Source organism: Notechis scutatus, chromosome 3, assembly GCF_049901735.1.
Source record: "Notechis scutatus isolate UNSWTSFEM ecotype Mainland chromosome 3, rNotScu1.2, whole genome shotgun sequence".
In the NCBI taxonomy this organism is placed as follows: domain Eukaryota; kingdom Metazoa; phylum Chordata; class Lepidosauria; order Squamata; family Elapidae; genus Notechis; species Notechis scutatus.
The window spans coordinates 1,034,573-1,061,124 of NC_142011.1; the positions used below are offsets into that span (position 1 = coordinate 1,034,573).

General features: G+C 42.6%; 2 protein-coding genes across 2 annotated transcripts in view; both read left to right on the plus strand.

The window, feature by feature from the left end:
* Nucleotides 1-820: 820 nt before the first annotated feature.
* LOC113430948 (kunitz/BPTI-like toxin) lies at nucleotides 821-6,263 on the plus strand. Its single transcript, XM_087959108.1, has 4 exons — nucleotides 821-972; nucleotides 1,397-1,558; nucleotides 3,748-3,888; nucleotides 6,108-6,263. Exons 1-3 carry the CDS (start codon nucleotides 888-890, stop codon nucleotides 3,885-3,887), a joined length of 387 nt encoding a protein of 128 aa, XP_087815234.1. The 5' UTR covers nucleotides 821-887; the 3' UTR covers nucleotide 3,888; nucleotides 6,108-6,263.
* Nucleotides 6,264-15,234: 8,971 nt separating this feature from the next.
* Nucleotides 15,235-26,552, plus strand: part of LOC113431784 (kunitz/BPTI-like toxin) — a 146,469-nt gene continuing 135,151 nt past the window's right edge. The window contains exons 1-2 of the mRNA XM_087959105.1: nucleotides 15,235-15,377; nucleotides 15,828-15,989. Coding sequence (XP_087815231.1) covers nucleotides 15,293-15,377; nucleotides 15,828-15,989 — 247 coding nt within the window. The 5' untranslated portion in view covers nucleotides 15,235-15,292. The remainder of the gene's footprint in view (nucleotides 15,378-15,827; nucleotides 15,990-26,552) is intronic.

Sequence of the window (26,552 nt, forward strand, 5' to 3'; positions counted from 1 at the left end):
CACCCACAACTTTTGGAGGTAACTTCTGTCCCACTGGTTATTTGTTGTAATTGTTGTCAGGAAATTTCTCTTTAGTATTAGGTTGCTTCCTTGGTAAATCTATGTTCACATCATCTATGACTAAGGAATATCAAAAGTAAGTGACATGTAGAGTTCAAGTCATATATTACATTGTATTGTATTGTATTGTATTGTATTGTATTGTATTGTATTGTATTGTATTGTATTGTATTGTATTGTATTGCATTGCATTGCATTGCATTGTATTGCATTGCTTTGCTTTGCATTGCATTGCATTACATTACATTACATTACATTACATTACATTACATTACATTACATTACATTATATTATGATATTAATTGTGTTGTGTTGTGTTGTGTTAGGGCTAATATAGTATCCTATCGTATTGTATCATATCATATCATTCGGCCTATAATACCAGGCCCTCTGTGCCAAAATCTCTCTGCAGTCCCAAACCAAAGAGGAGAAATCTCTTCACCTCTCCCATCACAACCCCAGGGCAGCCCTGGCAAGGAAGTGACATCATCCCCCCAGCTGAGCAGCCCCCATATTCCACCCTCAGTCAGGGACCCCCTAACTCCTTAATGGGGGGACTTTCCCGGCTCTGCTGCAACTCTGGAAAGGCGAGTTTTGCTTGACCAAAGAAATGATCCATCAACATCAAGAAGGAGCTGCCGAGCTCCCTCCAAATTGCTCAGCCAACCCAACTCTCAGATTCCCCACCTGTTGTTTGACCATCTTGTGAAAGAGGAAGGAATGTGTATTCTCACCGCATTACATCCTCCTGCTTCCTGGATGTGAAATTCCCAGTTGCGAGACTATTTAGTGCAAGCAGCCCGAGGGTGGTGCAGATAGATTCATCATGTCTTCTGGAGGTCTTCTTCTCCTGCTGGGACTCCTCACCCTCTGGGCAGAGCTGACCCCCGTCTCTGGCCAGGACCGTCCAAGTGAGTTTTCTGAATGATCTTGAGACCCTTGGAAGGGAGGGGCTGAAGTGATCAGAGTTCTCCCCCAGGAAAGGGAAACCAAAGACCCCAGTCTAGAACCTCTGGCTTGGTGGGGCTTCTTCTGCGGAGGTTCTTGAGATGGTGGTTGGGTGTCAGCTGAACAGGAGACAGAAATGGGAGGGGGTCCCAAGAAAGAGAGATGCAGTTTTAGGGGAAGACTGACCTATCTTGACTCAATGCAGCAGAAGAATCGGGATTTTGAGCAACAGGAACTATCATTCAGCCACCTGATCCAACATCTCAGATGGCTTTTGACCATGTGCAATCTGAGCATGCTAGGAGGGCACCAGGTTGGGGAAGTGTATTAAAGACTTTTGTGCTAGCTAATAATATAATATCCCACTCCCCTTTCCATTTGTTACAGGGTTTTGTCATCTTCCTCCTAACCCCGGACCATGTAGAGCAACAATCACTCGCTTTTACTACAACTCGGATTCAAAACAATGTGAAAAGTTTACTTATGGTGGATGCCATGGCAATGCCAACAATTTTGAGACCAAAGATAAATGTCATTACACCTGTGTTGGTAAGTAGAGGAGGAGTTGCAGACTGACTCTTCCAATACAAGGGAATTTATGTAGCTCAAGGTTGAACTATGGGGTCCTTGTTGCTTCCTAAGCTAGGATGTTTTCTTGCAGACATTTCATGACCCAACTAGGTAACAGATTATAGAAGGGAGTGGTTTGCAGGAAGGAGGGGGAGGGGGAGGAGGAGGAGGAGGAGGAGGAGGAGGAAGAAGAAGAAGAGGAGGATGGGATCCTTGGTTCTCTTTGAGCTCAGTTCTTTTCTTGCAGACATTTCATTACCCAACTGGGTAACATCAACAGTGCAACGAAGTATGTTATTTGCTCTGTGTATGCAGTTGCTTGCCCTGCCAGCATTGGTGTGGGTGTGGTTTTTCTCCTTGGTAGTTCCATAATGAGAGCATTATTTTCTGCTTAGCTTTTTTTGTCCCTGTTATCTGGATCTTGGCTTAAACCTCAGTCCTTGTCCATAGCTGTGCTTTAACAAAATAACCGAGTTGGAAGAGACCTTGGAGGTCTTCTAGTCCAACCCCCTGCTCAAGCATCCCATTTCAGAGAAATGTCCAATCTCTTCTGAAAAACCTCCAGGGATGGAGCACCCACAACTACTGAAGGGAAGCCATTCCACTGATTAATGGCCCAGTCAGGAAATCCCTCCTTCCTTCCAGATCTAATGAAAAGAAGGATTAGGGGAGACATGACAGCAGTCTCCCAATATTTGAGGGGCTCCTACAAAGAGGAAGGGAGTCAAGCTATTCCCCAAAGCTCCCGAAGGCAGGACAAGAAGCAATGGATGGAAATTGAACAAGGAGAGAAGCACCCTTGAACTAAGGGAGGAATTTCCTGACAGTGAGAACAATTAATCAGTGGAACAACTTGCCTCCAGAAGCTGTGGATGCTCCAAGACTGGAAGTTTTAAAAAAGAGGTTGGATAACCATTTGAAGTGGTGTAGGGTTTCCTGCCTGGGCAGGGGGTTGGACTAGAAGACCTCCAAGATCCCTTTCAACTCTGTTATTTTATTCTCTATTCTAGTTGCTTCTCTCCTTGATTTAGTTTCCATTCATTGCTGGAAATCAAGGAGAGTTTCAACCGAGAACTAGGGAGAAATTCCCCTCCTTCATTGGGAAGGAAGTGGGGAGATTGGACCCTTCTCTCATCCTGGATGCATGAGAGGCTTGGGCTGCTGAAAGATCCAGAGATGGGATCTTATTTGCTCTGCGATTCCAATTCCAGAAGAATCTGTCAGTTTCGTGGTGTGTTGAAAAGACATTGGGAGACCTGGCTGAGGAGATATTGCCAAGAAATGGTCAAGGAAGAGACTGCCTAGCCTGATGCTGCACAATGGGTGGATAAAGAGACTCAAAAGAGACCCTCCCTAGTAGCTCAGCCTGTAAAGGAGACAGTGAGAGATTTGTCCTTTCAGACCTGCAAGATTCTGTTAATGTAGCTGTCAGGGTTCCGGCGATTGCCCTAATTAAATCATGAGCCTCAAGCCAAGCTTCAAAAAAATTCAAAAGATTTATTAGGAGCAACATGCTGGCATTAGGAGCCTCTGTGGCGCAGTGGTTAGAGTGCAGTACTGCAAGCTACTTCTGCAGCCAGCTGCCTACAATTTGGCAGTTCAAATCCCACCAGGCTCAAGGTTGACTCAGCCTTCCACTCCTTCCGAGGTGGGTAAAATGAGGACCCAAATTGTTGGGGCAATATGCTGACTCGGTAAACCATTTAGAGAGGGCTGTAAAGTACTATAAAGTGGTATATAAGTCCAAGTGCTATTGTTATCAACCTAAATGAAGCCGACTCTGGCATACGTAATTTACAGTCACCTGTAACCCTGTTTCCCCCCTCCCCCTTGGTGTGTCATAAATCAGATTCTCCAATGAAGCACATTGACAGGCTGGGTGTCATCAATCACATTCTCCAATGAAGGATTTTCATGGGTAGAAGATCCGGTAGCCTAGCTACAATCTTTGTAAGATAAGGGTGGAATGTACTTCTGGTTTTAAACTGCCCTACTGCTCCTTCAGATTTTCCCCCTCCCTTGTTTATTGGAACTTGAAAACAGGCATAGGAATGTTTTACAAGTTGATAGTAGCTTTACAATAAATCAGAATTATGCTATCTGGTTGTGTTTCTTGTCTGGTCTACCTGATAAGTCAGACACTCAGCCTCGGGATTTTCTATTTGCAGAAAGGCCTGGGGTGTGTCCCAAACCCGATCCAGACGTTTTCACCATTTGTCTCGTGAGATGTGAAAGTGACTGGAAATGTCCTGGGAAGCAGAAGTGCTGCAATTACGGATGCCTGGTTGATTGCATGAATCCTGTCTAAGGTAACTCCTGTATGTTGCCACTTAATTTACTTAGAGCAAAGGAACAGCTGTGTGGCATCTCCTAGAATTCAATGGAATGACATCTACATGAAGTAAGCAGTGGGGTACCACAAGGCTCCATCTTAGGCTCAGTACTTCTTCAAAAATGGTTTAGATGAGGGTATAGAAGGGGAACTCATCAAATTTGAAGATGACACCAAGCTGGGAGAAAGTAGCCAACACCCCAGAAGATAGGCTCAAGATCTAGAAGGATCTCAACAGACTTGAGCACTGAACCCTATTGTCAGTGTTCCAACTAACCAACACCAAACCAATAAACTCCAAGGCAATAATTTTCTCAAAGTTCCATTTTATTAGAGTTGTCATATTGGCACATCTGGGAAACCTTGAATCTGGGAGTTCCGGGTTTTCCCTTCCCAAAAGAAAATCAAAAATCCATCCTCTGCGTCCATCAGTCCAATCAAATATTCTTCCCAACTGGAGACATCCCTCTAGACGCTCCTCTGCAGGTGCAGGGTAGAGTGTCCTTGACTCTCTGAGAAGAATGTTGTTGTGTCTAGTCTTCTGCCCCACTATGAAATCCCCCCTCCCAAATTCCCAGATACTGAATGTGGCAACCTCGAAGCTTCCAAGTAAAAAATGCCTTCCAAGACTGACACCTATCCAATAAAATGCAATTCAGTGGTGAGAAAAATAAAGCCACATACTCAGGCAAACATCCACCCACCCCAAATATACAGATATAGTAGAATAGGTGGCACTTGGCACAACAGCAGTAATAGGGAGAGAGATCTGGGAGTCTGGAGTGGACAATCGCTTAAATATGAGCAGCAAAAAAAAGCCAAGACAGTCCAAGGCTGCATCAACAAACGGATAGTATCAAGGTTACAAGTGTTGGTACTGCTTTGATAAAACCACTCTTGGAACACTGTGTCCAGTTTTGGTCACCACAATACAAAAATGTTGTTGAGACTCTCAAAAGAGTGCAGAGAAGAGCAACAGAGATGATGATGAGACTGGAGGCTAAACTGTGTGATAAATGGAACTGGATACGTCCAATCAGATGAAGAGAAGGACTAGGGGTGACATGTAGCAGTCTTCCAGGCAACTACTAAAGCAGGCATAGGAATCACGATTTAATTAGGGAGATTTCTGGAATTCTGACACTTCCAATATTTGAGGAGCATCCACAAGGAAGAGGGGGGTCTGGACAGCCATTTGTCTGGGATGGAATAGGGTCTTCCGCTTGAGTAGGGGATTGGACTAGAAAACCTCCAAGGTCTCTTCCACCTCTATTCTTTTGTACTTTATAGCTCCTGTCCATTGTCACTTGTGTAGTTTGCTTAGAACAAAGAAACAGCAGTGTGATGTTTCCTATACATGTAGCTCTCTTTGGGATCATTTGGGCTGTTGTGCCTCCAGGCTCTCCCCTCGTCCATCGAAGTTTTGGCTGATGGTACCAAAGGTGCTGAAGCAGGACTTGGAGTGGTGTGGTCTTCTTCCTGATAGATATTCACCCCCATTCTATGGAAGCCCTCAGGCTGACCTTCCACCCCTTCCCACTGTCTCTTGACTTCTCCTCAATCTCCATCGGTAGAACGCTGTGCCCCCCGCCCCCCAGTTCAACTGCTGTTGGGCATTGTGTTGAAGAAAATGGTCCCTCTGCCAGCCTGGTCAGAAAGCCAGAAGGCTCCAGGCAACTAGGACTTCCAGGAGAAGGAGAGGCCGGGACAGAACTCCTTGCCCACCTTGATCCAGCTCATCCTCTGGGCAGACCACAACTGGCCCAAGCTCAGGTGACGGGAAGGTCCATAGCTTCACCTGGGGAGCCAAAGACAGACTTACATTGCTGACTGTAAAAATGCTCCCTGCCTGAGTTAGGAAGCTCAAGTGAACATGCTCAAGTACTGACCTTGAGGGCTCCTAGAAACAGAGGATGGGGAAAGCATCCTGGAGGTCTTCTAGTCCATCCTCCTTCGAGTTCAGAAATCCTCTGAACCTCCCGGAGAGATTCTGTCCCACCTTTGCTGGAAACCTTCAATGATGGACAACTCCAAGGGAGAGGCTGTCCCATGGCTTCCTGGCTCTCCCAATCAGGCCATTTCTCCTGATTTCAGGTTTGGGTCTCCCTGGTTGTAAGACTGGGAAGAGTGAAGTCCTGGGTAGCAACAGAAGCCACCATGGGCAGAAACCTCATATCTGAATCTTTGTTTTTACAGCATCACCGAGGAGGAGACTCAACCGAATTGTGCCCAGTGTACCAGTCTCACCCAAAGACCTCTTCTCTAGCCTGGCTCACCCTGGAGTCCCTCCCCTAAAACCCACCCTGGATTTATCCCTTCTTTTCTGGAATAAAGTATTGGTCCTAGCTTCCATCTCGGGTCTCAGGTGTCTTCTTCGGCCCCTTTGGGGTTTTCCCCTCCCTCCCTTGACCCTTGTTCCTCCCCATGTCAAAAGAAGAGGAGCTGAGACAGGGGTGGGATTCAAATTTTTTAACAATCGGTTCTGTGGGCGTGGCTTGGTGGATGTGGCCATGTAGCTGGGTGGGCATGGCTCTTTTTTTTTTGCCACCCCCCTGTTTTTGGGGCCTTCTGGGCTGCAGGGAAACCTCCTGGTGGGGCGTTTTTGCTCCTGAAAGGCTTCCCTGGGGCTCAGGAAGGAAAAAAAACAGAGCCTGGAGGGGGTGTGCAGCACCCCCATGCTCCATTTTGGGGCCATCTGAGCCCCAGGGAAGCCTCTTGGGGGGGCATTTTTGCTCCCAGGAAGCTTCCCTGGGGCCTAGGAAGGCAAAAAATGGAGTGGGGGTGGGAAACAAGCTGCAGAGACCCTGGGAAAATCCCCCAAAAAGTCTGCAGGAAAATTCCCCATCCCATTTTCCTACCAATCTATCATTCTTTACAGTCTCCAGCTCCGTTCTCGGGGGGAAGAGAGAGCGAGAAAGTGTGAGACTTTTGGCCTCATGCAAGGTAAGCAGCAGAAGCCGCAGAAGTCTTTCTTTCTCTCCCCCAAACTCCGCCAGAAATGAGTCTTTGCTAGCGGAGCCTCTTGGAGCAGGAGGCCTTGCAGGGTCCCAAAGACTAATTTCTGGTGGAGTTTGGGGGAGAGAAAGAAAGATTTTTGCTTCTTTCCTTGAGTGCAGCCAAAAGCCAAATTACAAATCTGGGACTGGAACAACTAGTAACCAACAACACTAGACTAAACAACTGCCTCGATCTCATCTTCTGCAATAGTTTGAATTTAATTTACGGAATACAAACTAAAGAACCCTTTTCCAGTAGTGACCACAATATGATTGACTTTTGTCTCAACATACGTCCACACAAAAATCACCACAATGATATAATCCCCAATTGTAACTTCAAAAAGGCAACTATGATCTTATAGACAACGATCTCTCATCCCTGGATTGGCAATCTCTATTCACTGGATGCAATACTGTTGAAGACCATTACAACATATTTTTACTTGAAGTCAAAAGAGTCATCAAACTATATGTACCAACAACAACTCCCAAAACAAAACAAAAAAGCAGATTACCCATATCAATAAGGAAACTTCAATCCAAAAGAGATCACTCTGGCGGAAAAACAAATCTGGTCACGTTGCCAATTTCAAAAACCGATACAAAAATTTATGCCACCAGATAAAGACTGAATGCACCAATTATCACATTAAACAAGAGGAAAACCTTCTAAGCACCAATTCCACCCGTGCTTTTTCAATTTTGTAAACAACAAACTAAAAGACTCAAGGTCCATCCTCCCTTGATAGGACCTGATGGTAAAGACTGCAACGCACGACACCATTAAAGCCAACATCTTTAACACATTCTTCGGCTCAGTATTTGTAAACAGCAATGGATCATGCCCAGTATTTCCTAGCCGTACCACAGATAACAATAATGATCTAATACATATCGATTTCACAGAAGACAATGTTGAAAAATTACTACGCAATCTAAAACCATCTCTATCTATTGGACCGGATGGAATATGTGCCTACTTCTTAAGAAAGCTATCCACTGCCATAGCCAAACCTCTAAGCATAATCTTTGAAAAATCTTTCAGGACCAGCTCCTTGCCTAACCTATGGTCACAAGCCACAGTCATCCCCATCTTCAAAAAGGGAGACCCAAGCCTAGTCGAAAATTACAGGCCAATCTCCTTATGCTGCGTCACCTGTAAAGTCATGGAATCAATTATTAACCAATCCATCATCCTCCACTTAGAGACAAATAACCTACTCTCCAATAAACAATTTGGTTTCAGAAAAAAACTATCCTGTAATCTACAACTCTTACACTGCAAAAACATATGGACGACACAACTCGACCAGGGCAAAGCAATAGACGCAATCTACATAGACTTCTGTAAAGCCTTTGATTCAGTGGTACACGACAAACTACTCCTAAAAATAAAATCCTATGGTATCTCTGGACAACTGAATAACTGGATAGAAGCATTCCTGTCAAACAGACAACAAATGGTCAAAATCGGAAGCGTCCTATCAAATCCAGTACCTGTCAATAGTGGTGTCCCCAAGGCAGTGTTCTAGGACCAACTCTCTTCATACTCTACATAAACGACCTCTGTGATCATATTAAGAGCAATTGCGTTCTCTTCGCTGATGATGTAAAGCTGTTCAATACCACAGACAATACTGCTACCCTACAAAAAGATCTTGACTATGTATCAGAATGGTCAAACAAATGGCAACTTCAAATCTCAACAAATAAATGCTCTGTCTTACATATTGGCAAAAAAATCAGAAAATAAAATACAAGCTGAATAGTCAAGAACTTGTCGATGACCCAAGCTCTGTAAAGGACCTTGGAATACTCACCTCTAATGATCTAAGTGCTAGAGCCCACTGCAACTACATAGCCAAAAAGGCATTAAGAGTTGTTAACCTAATCCTACGTAGCTTTTTCTCTGGTAATATCACACTACTAACCAGAGCATACAAAACATTTGCTAGACCAATACTTGAATACAGTTCATCAGTCTGGAACCCACATTACGTATCTGATATTAGCACAATTGAGAAAGTCCAGAAATATTTCACAAGAAGAGTTCTCCACTCCTCTACTTGTTGTAGAATACCTTATGCCACCAGACTTGAAATTCTAGAACTAGAAAACCTTGAATTACGCCGACTTCGGTCTGACTTAAGCATGGTATATAAAATCATACATTGTAATGTCCTACCTGTCAGTGAATACTTCAGCTTCAACCATAACAACACAAGAGCACACAATAGATACAAACTCAAAGTTAACCGCACCAAACTTGATTGCAGGAAATACGACTTCAGCAATAGAGTGGTCAATGTCTGGAATACTCTACCCGACTCTGTAGTTTCTTCCCCAAACCCCAAAAACTTTAACCTTAGACTGTCTACTATTGACCTCACCCCTTTCCTAAGAGGTCTGTAGGGGCGTGCATAAGCGCACCAACGTGCCTACCGTCCCTGTCCTATTGTTTCTCTTATTCTTTTATTTTTCTTATATGTACCCATTTCATGTATTCATAACTATGTATACACTTATACTTATTATCTTTTAAACAATTGGCAAATCAAATAAATAAATAAATAAATAAATAAAAATAAAAGCAGAAGAAGGAAGAAGCGGAAAGAAGCAGCCTGGTGGCCAGGCCAGGCAAGTGGGATGAGTGGGGCAATTCCCCCCCCCTCCTCTCTTCCCCCCTCCCCTCACTACCTCGTGTTGTTTTCAATGCAAGCCTTGTGTTCCCGCAGGCCATATGGGCGGTGCAGCCTTGTGTTCCCGCGCAGCCTGGATTAATTGCTTAGGGGTGGACATTAATCTGTGGACCACCAACATTTTCTCACGGACCACCAGTAGGCCGCAACCCACCAGTTGGCAACCACTCTTCTAATCCAACCCCCTGCTCAGGCAGGAGACCCTAATGGTTGTCCAATCTCTTCTTAGAAACTCCCAATGTTGGAGAATTCACAACTTCTTTATCTTGTGCACATTATACCTTTGTTCTGAATGCTGCACCAACTCTCAGCTGTTCCTGGGTGCAATCCAAAGCCCTGATGGTCACCTGTGAATCCCTGCATGGAATGTGGGAAGGTTATTTGCAGGGCATCATTGTCTCCACCCATCCATCCCATCAGGTCAGGTCCCAGGGACAAATTCAGGATTCCGTCAAGCAGGGATGGTCATTGGGTAGGAACTGATAAGACTCTCCTGCCTGAGGTGAAGATGGCCTGGACCTGCTGACCTTCCAGCCTTGAAGATCTGGCTCTTTTCGGGGCATGGACATTGGAAGTGTAATCAAGATCATCCTGTTCCTGTTCCTGTAGCTTTCTTTCTTTCTTTCTTTCTTTCTTTCTTTCTTTCTTTCTTTCTTTCTTTCTTTCTTTCTTTCTTTCTTTCTTTCTTTCTTTCTTTCTTTCTTTCTTTCTTTCTTTCTTTCTTTCTTTCTTTCTTTCTTTTGGCAGCTGCTTTGTGATTTTCTCCATGCTTTTCATTTGCAACAAAAAGTACTTTTATATTGCATGTTTAAATCTTCATTAATCACCCTGAGTCATGATAGAAGGATGTATGAGTATGTAAATCAATATTTCAAGGGCATTTTTTCAAAAAGGCAACTGGGCTGTTTCTTTCCTTGAGGAGGAAGATCGAAGCCAAACATACTTTTTTTTTTCCAATAGGCAACTGGACTTTCTTTGGTTTTTCTTTTGAAGACATTTCACTTCTCATCCAAGGAGCTTCTTCAGCTCTGGCTGGATGGTGGGCAATGGAAGGATTTATACTCCTTGCAGACAGAGCTGGTCATTTGCATCCTTTTAGAGGGTCATTATGGTTACCTGGAAGTTTATTTGTGTCATCAGGGTCAAATGGATGTGGAGCCTTCTTGGCTGCAGGATGTTTTCTGCAGATGTTTTCATGCAAGTGGCTGTGGAGAAGGCTCCACATCCATTTGCAGCACTCAGGTGACCCTGAAGTGGCCCCAATGACTCTCTAAATGAATATTGGACCATAGATGGCCATCCATCCATCCATCCACAAAGGAATCTGATTAGTGGACACCTCAAAGGACATGGACGACCAAGAGTCACTCAAGAGAGCACCCATCATTTTATTATTCCTCTGAGCATCTTTTGATTGGAACTTTAGCAATGGGAGCATGATTGGAATTCTGTGTTCAAAGAAGAGGAGATCACCAAAGATATCTTTGGCTTCTTTGCACAGAATTCCAATCATGCTCCCATTGCTAAAGTTCCAATCAAAAGATGCTCAGAGGAATAATAAAATGATGGGTGCTCTCTTGAGTGACTCTTGGTCGTCCATGTCCTTTGAGGTGTCCACTAATCAGATTCGTTTGTGGATGGATGGATGGATGGTCATCTATGGTCCAATATTCATTTAGAGAGTCATTGGGGCCACTTCAGGGTCACCTGAGTGCTGCAAATGGATGTGGAGCCTTCTCCACAGCCACTTGCATGAAAACATCTGCAGAAAACATCCTGCAGCCAAGGAGGCTCCACATCCATTTGACCCTGATGACACAAATAAACTTCCAGGTAACCATAATGACCCTCTAAAGGATGCAAATGACCAGCTCTGTCTGCAAGGAGTATAAATCCTTCCATTGCCCACCATCCAGCCAGAGCTGAAGAAGCTCCTTGGATGAGAAGTGAAATGTCTTCAAAAGAAAAACCAAAGAAAGTCCAGTTGCCTATTGGAAAAAAAAAAGTATGTTTGGCTTCGATCTTCCTCCTCAAGGAAAGAAACAGCCCAGTTGCCTTTTGAAAAAATGCCCTTGAAATATTGATTTACATACTCATACATCTTTCTATCATGACTCAGGGTGATTAATGAAGATTTAAACATGCAATATAAAAGTACTTTTTGTTGCAAATGAAAAGCATGGAGAAAATCACAAAGCAGCTGCCGAAAGAAAGAAAGAAAGAAAGAAAAGAAAGAAAGAAAGAAAGAAAGAAAGAAAGAAAGAAAGAAAGAAAGAAAGAAAGAAAGAAACCTACAGGAACAGAATGATCTTGATTACACTTCCAATGTCCATGCCCTAAAAGAGCCAGATCTTCAAGGCTGGAAGGTCAGCAGGTCCAGGCCATCTTCACCTCAGGCAGGAGAGTCTTATCAGTTCCTACCCAATGACCATCCCTGCTTGACGGAATCCTGAATTTGTCCCTGGGACCTGACCTGATGGGATGGATGGGTGGGACAATGATGCCCTGCAAATAACCTTCCCACATTCCATGCAGAGATTCACAGGTGACCATCAGGGCTTTGGATTGCACCCAGGAACAGCTGAGAGTTGGTGCAGCATTCAGAACAAAGGTATAATGTGCACAAGATAAAGAAGTTGTGAATTCTCCAACATTGGGAGTTTCTAAGAAGAGATTGGACAACCATTAGGTCTCCTGCCTGAGCAGGGGTTGGATTAGAAGAGTGGTTGCCAACTGGTGGGTTGCGGCCTACTGGTGGTCCGTGAGAAAATGTTGGTGGTCCACAGATTAATGTCCACCCTAAGCAATTAATCCAGGCTGCGCGGAAACACAAGGCTGCACCGCCCATATGGCCTGCGGGAACACAAGGCTTGCATTGAAAACAACACGAGGTAGTGAGGGGAGGGGGAAGAGGAGGGGGGGAATTGCCCCACTCATCCCACTTGCCTGGCCTGGCCACCAGGCTGCTTCTTTCCGCTTCCTTCTGCTTTTGGCTGCACTCAAGGAAAGCAGCAAAAGTCTTTCTTTCTCTCCCCAAACTCCGCCAGAAATTAGTCTTTGGGACCCTGCAAGGCCTCCTGCTCCAAGAGGCTCCGCTAGCAAAGACTCATTTCTGGTGGAGTTTGGGGAGAGAAAGAAAGACTTCTGCGGCTTCTGCTGCTTAACTTGCATGAGGCCAAAAGTCTCTCGCTCTCTCTCTCTCTCTCTTCCCCCGAGAACGGAGCTGGAGACTGTAAAGAATGATAGATTGGTAGGAAAATGGGATGGGGAATTTTCCTGCAGACTTTTGGGGGATTTTCCCAGGGTCTCTGCAGCTTGTTTCCCACCCCCACTCCATTTTTGCCTTCCTAGGCCCCAGGGAAGCTTCCTGGGAGCAAAAATGCCCCCAAGAGGCTTCCCTGGGGCTCAGATGGCCCCAAAATGGAGCATGGGGTGCTGCACACCCTCCAGGCTCTGTTTTTTCCTTCCTGAGCCCCAGGGAAGCCTTTCAGGAGCAAAAACGCCCCACCAGGAGGTTTCCTGCAGCCCAGAAGGCCCCAAAAACAGGGGGTGGCAAAAAAAAAGAGCCATGCCCACCCAGCTACATGGCCACATCCACCAAGCCACGCCCACAGAACCGATTGTTAAAAAATTTGAATCCCACCCCTGTCTCAGCTCCTCTTCTTTTGACATCCTTCTTTTGACAACAGATGGAACCTAACCAAGGAGAGAAGCAACCTGGGACTAAGGAAAAATTTCATGACGGTGAGGACAATTAATCAGTGGAACGACTTCTTCCAGAAGTTGCGGGTGCTCCAACACTGGAAATTTGGAGAGTTTCAAGAAGTCACTGCACAATGATTTGTCTGAAATGATATAAGGTGTCCTGCTTGAATAGGGGCTGGACTAAAAGACCTCTGAGGTCCCTTCAAACTCTGTTTTTTTATTTTATTTATTTATTTTTATTTGTCAATTGCTTACAGGATAATAGCTATAAGTAAAAAAAAAACATAGTTATGAATACATGGATGCATATAAGGAAAATAAAAGAAACAATAGGACAGGGACCGTAGGCACGTTGGTGCGCTTATGCACGCTCCCTACAGCCCCCTTAGGAAAGGGGTGAGGTCAATAGTAGACAGCCTAAGGTTAAAGTTTTTGGGGTTTGGGGAAGAAACCTCAGAGTCAGGTGGAGTATTCCAGACATTGACCACTTTGTTGCTGAAGTCGTATTTCCTGCAATCAATTTAGCCGAATTTAGTAAGAGGAAAAATTCAGGTATTTTATTTACAAGGTTTCTTGCATTGAGTAGCTTGCATTTAAGGCAAGTTGTGGTTGGAATAGAGGTAGCTAGGGGCATGCGTGCCTAGTTTTGAGTGGTGTTAGATTGGATGGGGTAGGATTGGATGCGGAGTTGTGGGTTGTGTGACTTTCTTTTGATGCAATCAGCTCTGTAGTCAATGTATAGGTCCTTTTCCCCATTGTCTAGACGGTTTTTGAGTTCTGCATGGAGTTCATGGGAGTGGATTCTTTGCAGTATGGATAAGTCTGGTCTTGAGCGAAGTTTTTTGTGGTTGGGATTGGTTTTTGCAATGGCGTTTATTGTATGAATGAATATGCGTTTGCTGGACTCATTTTTGCATACAACTCTACAAAATCTTGGGGCCACAGAGCCGTCATTGTATTTCTACCCATGGCCATCTCTGGTTATTTCAATGATATCTTCAGGAGAGATGTTTGTTGTATTTGTGTTGCTTATGATATCACGAACTTTGGTGATGTCATCTGATTCGTTGGTGTCTTCGAGACCAAATAAGATGGCATTTGGACGTTTCTGTTCATGTTCCATGGTGTCTCTGATGAGTAAGGAGATATTATTTGTGGAATTATTTGAAGGGATAGTAATTGTTTGTGGCTGTGGTTTGGTGGTTATTTTTGGTTGTAGTTGTGATTGTAGTTGAGGTAGTGGTTGTGGTTGTTGTGGGATTTGATTTTGAGCTGATAGGTCCTCACTTATCTTTGCTGTATTTCTTTTTCAAGAGAAATTAGGCTTGCTTGTATAATTGTTTCAAAATGTGTTGCTAAGCATTCTTCGATTGAATGAATGAGTGATTCTATGCTTTCAACTCTGTCAGGTAGGGTACTCAGTTTGTTTAGCTTAGGAGAACATGATGGACATAGAAAAAAGAATGTATCTGAATTTCAGCTAGGCTGTTATTCCATATTCTTTGCCTAAATGTATCAGGCCCATGTCCCGAGGTAAAACTTCTCTGCAGTCCTCTCTGGACCAAAGAGAAAAAGTCTCCTTATGTCTCACATCCAGCTTGAGGGCAGCCCTGATGGGGAAATTGCATCATCTCAGCAGGTGAGCAACAGGGCTAATCCATTATGAAGTTGACACAACCTACCCATACCAACAACTCATTAGCACGGGACTTTCCCTCCTCTGCTGCAACTCTGGAAAGGTGAGTTTTGCTTGACCACAGAATTGACCCATGGAAATCAACAGGGACCTGCCTGGCTTCCCCCAAAGTGGTCAGCCAACCCAACTCTCAGATTCCCCACCTCTTGTTCGACCATCTTGTGAAAGAGGAAGGAATGTGGATTCTCACCACATTACATTCTCCTGCTTCCTGGATGTGAAATTCCCAGTTGGGAGAATAAATAGAGCCAGCAGCCTGAGTGTGGGGCAGACGGCTTCATCATGTCTTCTGGAGGTCTTCTTCTCCTGCTGGGACTCCTCACCCTCTGGGCAGAGCTGACCCCCGTCTCTGGCCAGGACCGTCCAAGTGAGCTTTCTGAATGATCTTGAAACCCTTTGCAGGGAGCGGCTGAAGTGATCAGAGTTTTCCCCCAGGGAAGAGAAACCAAAGACCCCAGTCTAGAACCTCTGGCTTGGTGGGGCTTCTTCTGGGGAGGTTCTTGAGATGGTGGTTGGGTGTCAGCTGAACAGGAGACAGAAATGGGAGGGGGTCCCAAGAAAGAGAGATGCAGTTTTAGGGGAAGGCTGACCTATCTTGACTCAATGCAGCAGAAGAATCAGGATTTTGAGCAACAGAAACAATCCCTTCAGCCATCTGATACAAACCCCAGAGCAGAAAACCAAGTGAAAACATCCCAGATGGCTCTTGACTGCTTGCAATTTGAGCATGCTAGGAGGGCACCAGATTGGGGAAGTGAACTGAAGACGTTTATGCTCTCTAATCAAATAACATCCACCCTCTTTCCATTTGTCACAGAGTTTTGTCATCTTCCTGCTAACCCCGGACCATGTAGAGCAACAATCATTCGCTTTTACTACAACTCGGATTCAAAACAATGTGAAAAGTTTACTTATGGTGGATGCCACGGCAATGACAACAATTTTGAGACCAAAGATAAATGTCATTACACCTGTGTTGGTAAGTAGAGGAGGATTTGCCGACTGACTCTTCCAATACAAGGGAATTCATGTAGCTCAAAGTTGAACTATGGGGTCCTTGTTGCTTCCAAAGGTAGGTTGTTTTCTTGCAGACATTTTGTTAGGGATATACACCCTAGCAGAACGTGCAACGGCAGTCTAGCAGGCAGGCAGATATGTGAGACAAAACGTTGTAGTAGCTTACACTCAGTAAGACAGATACACTGTGCAAGTTAAATAGTTTTTATTCCAGCAAGAGTTATAGCATAGTCAAACAGTCCATATGTCATACACTAAGTTCAGTCAGTCCGGGGGTTATTCAGTTTGCAAAGTCCAGTGTAGAAAAAGAGTTCATTAAACTTACAATATCAGTCCAGTAATTTATCTCTTTTGCAGTCAGAGATATGAAGAAAAATCAAACCCCTTTTCTTCTCTCAGCAAACACGCAGTTATCACCATCAATCCATCATTGTCAGCAATCCAGTAAAAGCCAGCAAACAGTGAGCTCTCTTGCTCCCTCTTATGGTGATTTTACAACCGCACCCAAAATACTTGGTTTACAGTTTAAAGTGATACATACACTTAAACTCACTAACATAGTTTATAGTTATTTTACCCAAACTAAGTTAGGTAACCAATGTTATCCCTAACATTCTCCCCTTTTGGGTAATATAATAATATATATATCTATTTACAATTTCAACCCATAGTTTTTACAATTTTCCTTGTGCTGTACTGCACCTTGGGCTTTTGTAAATCCATCTGCAAAAAATTTTTCAGTTATGCAATAGACCAATCTTATCAAACCATTTTTTACAGATTGTCTAACATTCAAATATCTAAGGTCAGTGTGCTTAGATCTAGTCTTTACAGCAATATTTGTAGCCAACCGTATGGCTGCTTGATTGTCCTCATACACTACAATGGCATCTTTAACAGTTATTCCCATATCTAACAACAACTGTTTATACAGAATTAAATCAGTACATAATAATGATAAACATGAAAATTCTGCTTCCATTGTGGACATACTTATATGTTGCTGTCTAATTGACCTCCAACCAATCAGTAGTTTTAAGCCTCGAAACCTAGTAGTACGTTGAGCTTGAAAGCTCACGAATCCCGCCTGAGAGTTGATTTCAACCAATGGTTTTACCTAGTATTTGATTTCTAGTTTTTATATCTGTTGCAAAACTTGCATCAGCATATGCACTTAAAATCAAATCATCTTTTGGCTCTAAATACAATGTATAGCGCATTGTCTTTTTAAGATACCTTAATATACGCTTTAGCGCTTGCCAGTGACGTTCATTTGGTTCAGCATTAAATCTTGCCAATTGATTAACGCCATAAGCAATATCTGGCCTTGACCAATTACTTATATATGATAAACTACCTATTAATGACTGATAAATAGTCTTATCGAATTTTGAACTTTGAGCATCAGTATGACAAAATTCCTGACTCATTGGAGTTTTTGCCGGTTTACAAAGTTCCATTTTATACATTTTTAGCAATTGGTATATTTTATCTTCTTGTGATATCTTAAAGCCACTATTGGTTTTGTTTATTGTCAATCCTAAATACTAATTGTCAATTGTCAATCCTAATTGCTTTAATTTTATCCTCTTACTTAATAATGATATTATCTCAGTAGTTTCATTATTAGTCTTCGTTATTAAAGCAATATCATCTATAAACAACAATAATAACGATACTATTCCATTTGTCTCTCTCTTGAATAAACATGGATCAGCTAAACCTGCTTTAAATCCTATATTGTTTAACTCTTTAACAATATATTGGTTCCATTCATAACCAGATTGCTTTAATCCATAGAGACTCTTTTTCAGTTTCCAACAGTCACTATTATTTTTATCATCTTTAATACCTACTGGTTTTCTTAAATATATAGTGTGCTGCAATGGTGCATGCAGATAGGCAGTTTCTACATCTAAATGATTTATAATATAATTTTTCTTAGCTGCCCACACTAAAGCTGCTCTCAAGGTTATTGTCTTTAAATTCGGTGCAAATACTTCATCATAATCACATGCAGTTTGATTAAATCCTTGAGCTACCAACCTAGCCTTATGGGTAACAGTCCCATTTTTACCAGTTTTTAATTTAAATATCCATTTGCAACCAATGGACTTTTCACCTGGAGGTAATTTGGCATCTTCATAAACTTTCATTTCTTTTAATGAATTTAGTTCCTTTTCCATTGCCTTATTCCAATTCTCCTGATCCTTTGCAGGATACATCCTAAGTTCTTCAACACTAGTTGGAACTTTACTAACTTGGCAAACTATACTTGCTTGATACCTATCAGGTGGTCTGGTTACACGTGTAGAACGTCTAGGTATTACAGGGCTTACAGGTGGACTTTCATGTTTATTTATTTTTATTTATTTTTATTTATTTATTTGATTTGCCAATTGTTTACAAGATAATAAGTATAAGTGTATACATAGTTGTGAATACATGAAATGGGTACATATAAGAAAAATAAAAGAAGAATAAGAGAAACAATAGGACAGGGACGGTAGGCACGTTGGTGCGCTTATGCACGCCCCCTACAGACCTCTTAGGAAAGGGGTGAGGTCAATAGTAGACAGTCTAAGGTTAAAGTTTTTGGGGTTTGGGGAAGAAACTACAGAGTCGGGTAGAGTATTCCAGACATTGACCACTCTATTGCTGAAGTCGTATTTCCTGAAATCAAGTTTGGTGCGGTTAACTTTGAGTTTGTATCTATTGTGTGCTCTTGTGTTGTTATGGTTGAAGCTAAAGTATTCATTGACAGGTAGGACATTGCAGTGTATGATTTTATATACCATGCTTAAATCAGACCGAAGACGGCGTAATTCAAGATTTTCTAGTTCTAGAATTTCAAGTCTGGTGGCATAAGGTATTCTACAACGAGTAGAGGAGTGGAGAACTCTTCTTGTGAAATATTTCTGGACTTTCTCAATTGTGCTAATATCAGATACGTAATGTGGGTTCCAGACTGATGAACTGTATTCGAGTATTGGTCTAGCAAATGTTTTGTATGCTCTGGTTAGTAGTGTGATATTAACAGAGTTTCATGTTCTACCTGTTCCTGATTATCTATTTCTTCCTGTTCTGGTATTTCTTCCTGTTCTGGTCCTATATGCTCTTCATGTACTTCCTCTTTAATTGTACTCTTCTTATTACTGATTTGTTCTTTTTGTCTTTTGTAGGGTTCTATAATTACTTCCTTATTTGAATCTTGCTCCAGTTTTTCCCATCCTACATGTTCTAGGAATTGTGCACTAGCACTACAGTAAACTCTAGATGTACCTTTTCCCCAGAATCTGTATGATTTGTGATTAGATTCATAACCTACAAAGAATAACCTTTTAGCCCTATGTTGCCCTTTCTTTTTCAGTTGTGTAGGGATATGCACCCATGCTGGTGCTCCAAATGTGTGCACGTAGCTTAGGTCAGGTTTTCTGCCATGCCACCATGTGAATGGTAATTCACCAGTTGTTGAGTTAACAACATTATTCAATATATGATTACCACTGTTAGTGTTTTGGGAATTAACCCCTAGCAGAGTATTGCAGCAGTAGTCAAGCCAGGCAGCCAAACGAGAGTGGAAGGGCCCCAGAGTATACACACACTGAACACAAACACTGTTTGTAGTTTAAATAGTTTTTAATTCATTTAGAGTTTAAAGCATTGTCATTCACTATATTTCCATCCAGTAAGACTCACTATTACAGTCCAAGTTAAGAGTCCTTACAATATCTTTATCAGCCGATAAAGATATCTTCTCCTCCTCCGGTGCCTCTCTCCAGACAAACAAACGCTGGATATTCAGCAAGACGCTCAAACAGTAGAACAGTTGAATTCCGCAGTAAATCAGCAAACAGTAGCAGACAGGATCATCTCGGTCACATGCACAGTACAAACAGTATTCACAGTTAGTCACAGTAACAGTAACAGTAACAGTAACAGTAAGCTTTCCAGCTTCCAATGCTTCCTTATATTGTAACTTCTAACCGCACCCTTAATCGGCTAATTGCCTGCAGCATTGTGCTTAAAGTGATAAGCACTTAAACCATGATATCTAAGTTTTATATATTTATTCACCCAAACCATATTTGGTATCAATGTTATACCTAACATACTCCCCTTTTGGGTGAAATAAATATATAATACCTTTACAATCTAATCCCATAGTTTTCACAACTCTCCTGGTGCTTACTGGCACCTTGGGCTTTAGTAAAATTATCAGCTAAATTGTCCTCCGACATACAGTACTCTAGCTGAATCATCTTACTTCTTACAGATTGTCTCACGTTTAGGTATCTTAGATCTGTATGTTTGCTCCTTGTTTTTACTGCAATATTTGTGGCCATTTGAATTGCTGCCTGATTATCTTCATGTATAATTATAGGATAATCCACAGTTATACCTATATCAATTAACATTTGTTTATACATGATTAATTCTGTACATAACAGAGATAAACAGGAGAATTCTGCCTCCATAGTAGACAAACTTATATGCTGTTGTCTTATTGACTTCCAGCCTATTAATGTCTTACCCAGCATTATGGCTGTTCCTGAAGTCGACTTTCTAGTGTCTCTTTCTGATGCAAAACTAGCATCTGCATAAGCACTCAGAATTAAATCACCTTTTGGTTCTAAATACAATGAATAATTCATTGTCTTTTTAAGATATCTTAATATCCTCTTAGCTGCAATCCAGTGTCTTTCACACGGTGCAGAATTGAATCTAGCCAACTGATTCACACAGTACGAAATATCTGGTCTAGACCAATTACTTATATAAGTCAAACTACCAATTAAAGATTGATAAATCACCTTATCAAACTCCGGGCTTTGTTCATCAGTGTTGCTAAACTCCTGACTCATTGGAGTCTTAGCTGGCTTACAAAGCTCCATCTTGTAATCTTTTAGCAATTTGCTTATCTTATCTTCCTGAGATATCTTAAAACCTTTCTGTGTTTTCTTTATATTCAAACCGAGATACTTCTTTATCTCCCCTAATTGCTTGATCTTTATTCTCTTTCCTAATGATGCTATTATTTTATTTGCTTCATCATTAGTTTCAGTTATCAATGCAATATCATCTGTGAACAACAATAATAATGATACTTTCCCATTTGTCTCCCTCTTAAACAGACATGGATCGGCTAAACCAGCTTTAAATCCTATATTGTTTAGTTCCTTTACAATATACTGGTTCCATTCATAGCCTGATTGTTTAAGACCATAGAGGCTTTTCTTTAACAACCAACAATCATTATTATCCTTATTTTCACTTTTAATACCAACAGGTTTTTTCATATAAATAGTATGTTTTAATGGGGCGTGCAAGTAAGCAGTTTCCACATCTAGATGGTTAACTATATAGTTTTTACTAGCTGCCCACACTAAAGCTGCCCTCAAGGTTGCTGCCTTAAGACTAGGTGCAAACACCTCATCGTAGTCATTAGCATTCTGCCTAAAACCTTGGGCTACTAACCTTGCCTTATGGATTAAATTACCATCTTTATCTGTTTTTACCTTAAATATCCATTTGCAGCCAATGGACTTCTTACCTACAGGTAATTTGGCATTCTCATACACTTTCATATCTCTTAATGAATTCAGTTCCTTATTCATTGCTGCATACCAACTTTCTTTTTCCTTAGTAGGATACTTTTTTATTTCTTCTACAGAATTAGGAACTTGATTAATCTGGCACACTGTGTTAGCCTGGTACCTATCAGGCGGTCTAGATACACGTGTAGTTCTTCTGGGAATTACAGGGCTTACAGGAGGACTTTGTTGAACTACTACCTGTTCATCTTCCTCATCCTGTTCAGCTATTGAATCTGTTTCTTCCTTTATGGGCACTATTTCATCCTGTATTTGTCTCTTTACTTTATTTTTAAAGTTACAGGGATAACTAATGGGATTTCTATAGGATTCAATAATTACATCTTTATTGGCATCCTGTTCTAATTTCTCCCATCCTTCATGTTCTAGAAATTGGGCACTAGCACTACATAACACTTTAGATGTGCCTTTCTCCCAAAATCTATATGCCCTATGGTTTGCCTGATAACCAACGAAGAAAAATCGTTTAGCTCTATGTTGCCCTTTTTTCTGAGTTGTGCAGGAATATGCACCCATGCTGGTGCACCAAATGTGTGCAGGTAACTTAGGTCAGGTTTCCTGCCATGCCACCTGGTGAATGGTATTTCACCTGTTGTTGTGTTAACAACGTTGTTCAATATGTTATTAGCACACATTGTAGCCTCCCCCACAAATAATCAGGTAACCCAGAATCATTTAACATTGTTCTAACCATTGCCTGTAGTGTTTGGCCTCTTCTTTCAATAAAAGCGTTATGTTCTGGCCTGTATGGAGCAGACTTCTTATGCTCTATTCCAGCTACCTTAAGTCTGTTCTGGAATTTGTTATTAATAAATTCCGTACCATTATCTGTCACCAGGGTTATCAGTTGCCGTTTAGACTTTCTTTCAGCAAACTTAAGCCAATTGAAAAAATGTTGATATGTTTCAGTTTTGCTTTTCATTAAATAGCAAAACCCATATCTAGAATAATGGTCCATAATGCTCAGTATATATCTAGCACCCCCCATACTGGGTTTCTTTGGACCTATGATGTCTGCAAATACCACTTCTAAAGGTTCTTTTGTTTTGAAACCATTTAGCCTATTTGCAGGCAATACCTTGCTCTTATCTTCACAGCAAACATTACAACGTAAATATTTATCACAAGGTTTTAACCTTATTCCTTCAGATAACTCAACTGTACGTTTTAGCATTTTAAAATTTACATGCCCCAAACGCCTATGCAATAAATGGATACATTCATTATGAGGCTTTATATTATTAAATACAGTCTGTGCCTCCCCTTTCTTACTATTATCTAAGACAGGGGTGGGCAATTAATTTCTGTCGGGGGCCACATGGAAAATCAGATCTGCGTTCGAGGGCCGAACCAATTTTATAAAAGGCCATTATAGATAGACAGATTCTTCCCCTACGAATAAACGACTGTGTATGTGTGTGTGTGTGTGTGTGTGTGTGTGTGTGTGTGTGTATGTATGTATGTATGTATGAATGTACCCCCTCAGTTTACACAAGTTGACCACTTATAAGATAAAAAATAAATAAACGCCCACCCCCCAAAACATAACTCCTCCGGTGCCCACGGATAAACTGTGAACCACCAATTAGTAGCAGGGCTGACCCTCCCTCTTGAACCAACGTCTAATTGGGGGAGCAGACCGCCTTCAGTCTCTTACAAGAAACTGCTGGCTAACCCTGCAAACCGCTTGCCGAGGTGTGTGTGTGTGGGGGCTTTCGCCTGCCTTTCCCCCGCCCGGCCAGTGCCCATCCCGCCGCTTTTGCCATTAAACCGCGAGTCCTCCCGGGCACTTGGGAAGCCCGCTTGGCAGAAAACATCTGCGCGCCTCTCCCAGGACCTGCCCGCCTCCGCCCAGCCAGGACGTCCACCACCGAGTGCGCCGGTCCGGCTGCGAGGTCCCGGCACCGGTGCGCTGAGGGCGCCACTGTTCTCTCCCATCTTACCGCAGGGGAAGGTCATGGAGGGAGGTGTGAAGCGCCTGCTGGTGCTCAGGTCTACGGGAATACGCATCACAACAGCGGGCGTTAGGGGAGGAAGGAGGCGGTGGCGGCGGAGCTGCTGCTGTTGCTGCTGCTGCTGGCTGAGAGGTGAGGAAAGGCGCGCCCAGGGCGCAGCGAGCCAGATGCCCAAGAGCGCACGGCGGGCCGCTCCGAAGCCAGGCGCGCGGGAGAAAACCGCCCCAGCCCCCCCTGCACAGGTCGGGCCCTCGCCACCACTGCCAGTCCTGGCCGCTCCGGCCGCCAGTCGCTCCTTGGGGCGCAGCTCTTCCCGTGGCCCCGTTGCGCTTCGTGCTCCTCGCCGCCGGCAGTGCTCGGGAGCTCCGCCTGAGCCGGCGGCGGGAAGAGGCACGTCGAGCTGCAGCGAGCCGGCTCAGATCTCTTGGTCGAGGAATCCCCTCCACCGAGGTGCCTGAGCCTCAGTGGAGGGGGATTCCCCGGGACCAAGAGATCTCAGCCCGCTGCAGCTTCGACGCGCCTCTTCCTGCCGCTCGGCTCGCCATCCCATGGCGCTGGGTTCCGGAGCGCAGCCCCAAGGTCTGCCAGCCGTGGTGGGGAGCCCGGAGCTGCTCAGCGGGCGGTTGGCCGAACCCCAGAGCGCCCCTTCCAAATCAATCACGGCTCAGGCGAAAATCAAGCGGGGCTCCATCGGTGGCGGCCGCAAGGGCAGCGTTCGGGGATCCTTCTCCCTCAGTCATGACAGAGGGAGCGGGGAGGCGAGCCGGCAGCATCCCGCACTCCTCCCGGCTCGGCGGCTTCTCTCCCCGCGAAGGGACTGCGGCGAGACCTCAAAAGGTTTCAGCTCTCTCAACTTCCGGTTTGTCGGCTTCGCGAGCGGCAGGGATTTCTGGCGAAGCTGCGCGATCCCTGCCGCGCCAGCTAGCGTTTTTTTGGGGCTCCGACCCAGCCGGGTGCGGAGCTAGGCTGCCTGCAGGGGCAGCTGAAGTAGGGGGATCCGGAGAAGGGTTTGGGGGTGCTGCAGACTCCCTCCTGGCGGCAGAACTCCCTTTTCCCAGGACGGTGCAGCGGCGGTCCGTAATGGCCGCCACAAAGAAGCTGGCAGCCGGGTAAGAATGCGCAGGAGGAAGTGGAGAAAGTGATTGAGAGGAGAAAGTTTTTCTTGGCTCCTAGGACTCTAAGACATATTTAATAAAATTCCTGAAAAGTATGATTCTCTGAATAATACCTGCCAGAAGAGGAAAAAGCGGCTGCTTGAAGGTGCTGAAAGGATAGCTTTCCCTCTTTTCCTACGGAATAAATAACTGGATATTAAGAAACCTATTTTTTTAGGTGGAAATTGGTTTTAAGCGATGAGTGGGAAGAGAGAGGATTAAGAAGAAAATATTTGTATGCTAAGATTTGTTGGAGCAGATGCCTTAAGGATTTGAAGACTAGAATATATTGTAATAAGATTTTAAACAGATTTGGACTTTCTTTCTCTTTGATTGATATTACCCCAGAAGGAGAAAGTGAGAACTCTGCCTTGGTTTGGACTGATTGATAACTTTGGGACTGTTTTATCTTTTTTTATTTTCTTTTGAATATTCTGGTTGTTGTAAGAAGAAAGAAGAAGAAAAAGAAGAGAAAAGATTTATAATGGCTCTTTCTGTTGAGGAACTAAGAAAAGAATATGAACAAGCAAAAAAAAAATGGTAAAGATGGTGTGGAAGAAGCTTTCCTTTTCTTAGAAATGGCGCTTACTAATTATCAACAAAAATTACAACAGATGAAGACAGCAGAGGAACAAGAAAGAAAGGAAGGAGCCATCTTTAATGAATCTCAGAATTTGATCCAGAAAAAAGGAAGAGAGAAACAAAAGAAGAGAAGAGAAAAGAAGAAAACTAAAGGATTTAAGGACTTAAGATCCAAAAAAACATTTAAGAAAGGGAAAAATAAAGTGCAAAACCAATATGATGATTGTAAACAAAGGGGAAAAAAGAAATACGACAGAGAAGGGAAGCCGGTAAGGCAGAGGCTAGAAGAAGGGGGGGTAGAAAGGTTTGTTGGGAAAAGAAAGAAAGGGAAAAGGTGGAGAAAAAGCTACAACGTTTTGAAATTAAATGGAAAAAGGAATTTTTTATGGATAATGGATAAAGTATAATTTTTTTTTTTTTTAAAAAAAAGATTTTGCAAGGTACATAAGATGAGATGGTAGTATTGTAATGGTTTAAGAGTTGATAAGAGATTAAAATGTTAAAATGTTTAAAAATGATTGGCTTTAAAACTTAATAATAGGAGAGGTTTAGAATATTGTTTTAATTAAAGAGTTTAATAAAATTATGGTATTGATGTTATTATAAAATTTTTATTATAGTATTTCTTTTTAATATTTGGATTTATTGTCTAATTATGCACTTAATTGTGTTGGATGTATTAGTTAGATAGAATGTACCAAGCAAAATCTGATTGGGTATTAGATATTATTTTAAAGATTAATTTGATTAACTTAGGGGGAGATAGAAAGGCATCATACTCTGATTAATGATTTCAGGAGAAACTGATTTTCTTTTTTTCATAAGGGATGAGACAAAGGGATGATAAAAATGGACAAAAGATACAAGTATAATGATTTAAACTAAGATGATTAATTAAGGTAGAATTAAGAAGTGTGAAATATGTGGAGAAGTTAATATAGAAGGTTTAGAATGGTAAATAAAATAAGTAATGATATGTAAGATGAGCATGAATATAATTGAAGTCCATGAAGAGAGAGATACCTGGGCCCAAGTTACTTTCCAAAAAGATTTTTTTATGTTTTGTGTGTTGTGTGTATATGTCTTTTTGGGGGAGAATTGGTAAAACTTGTAGAAATATAGAATGAGAATAATGGTAACTAAGTCAGAAAGAATCAGATGAAATAATAATAATGATATTGAATAAGAGTAAAGAGAAGTAAAGAGAAATTGAATAAGA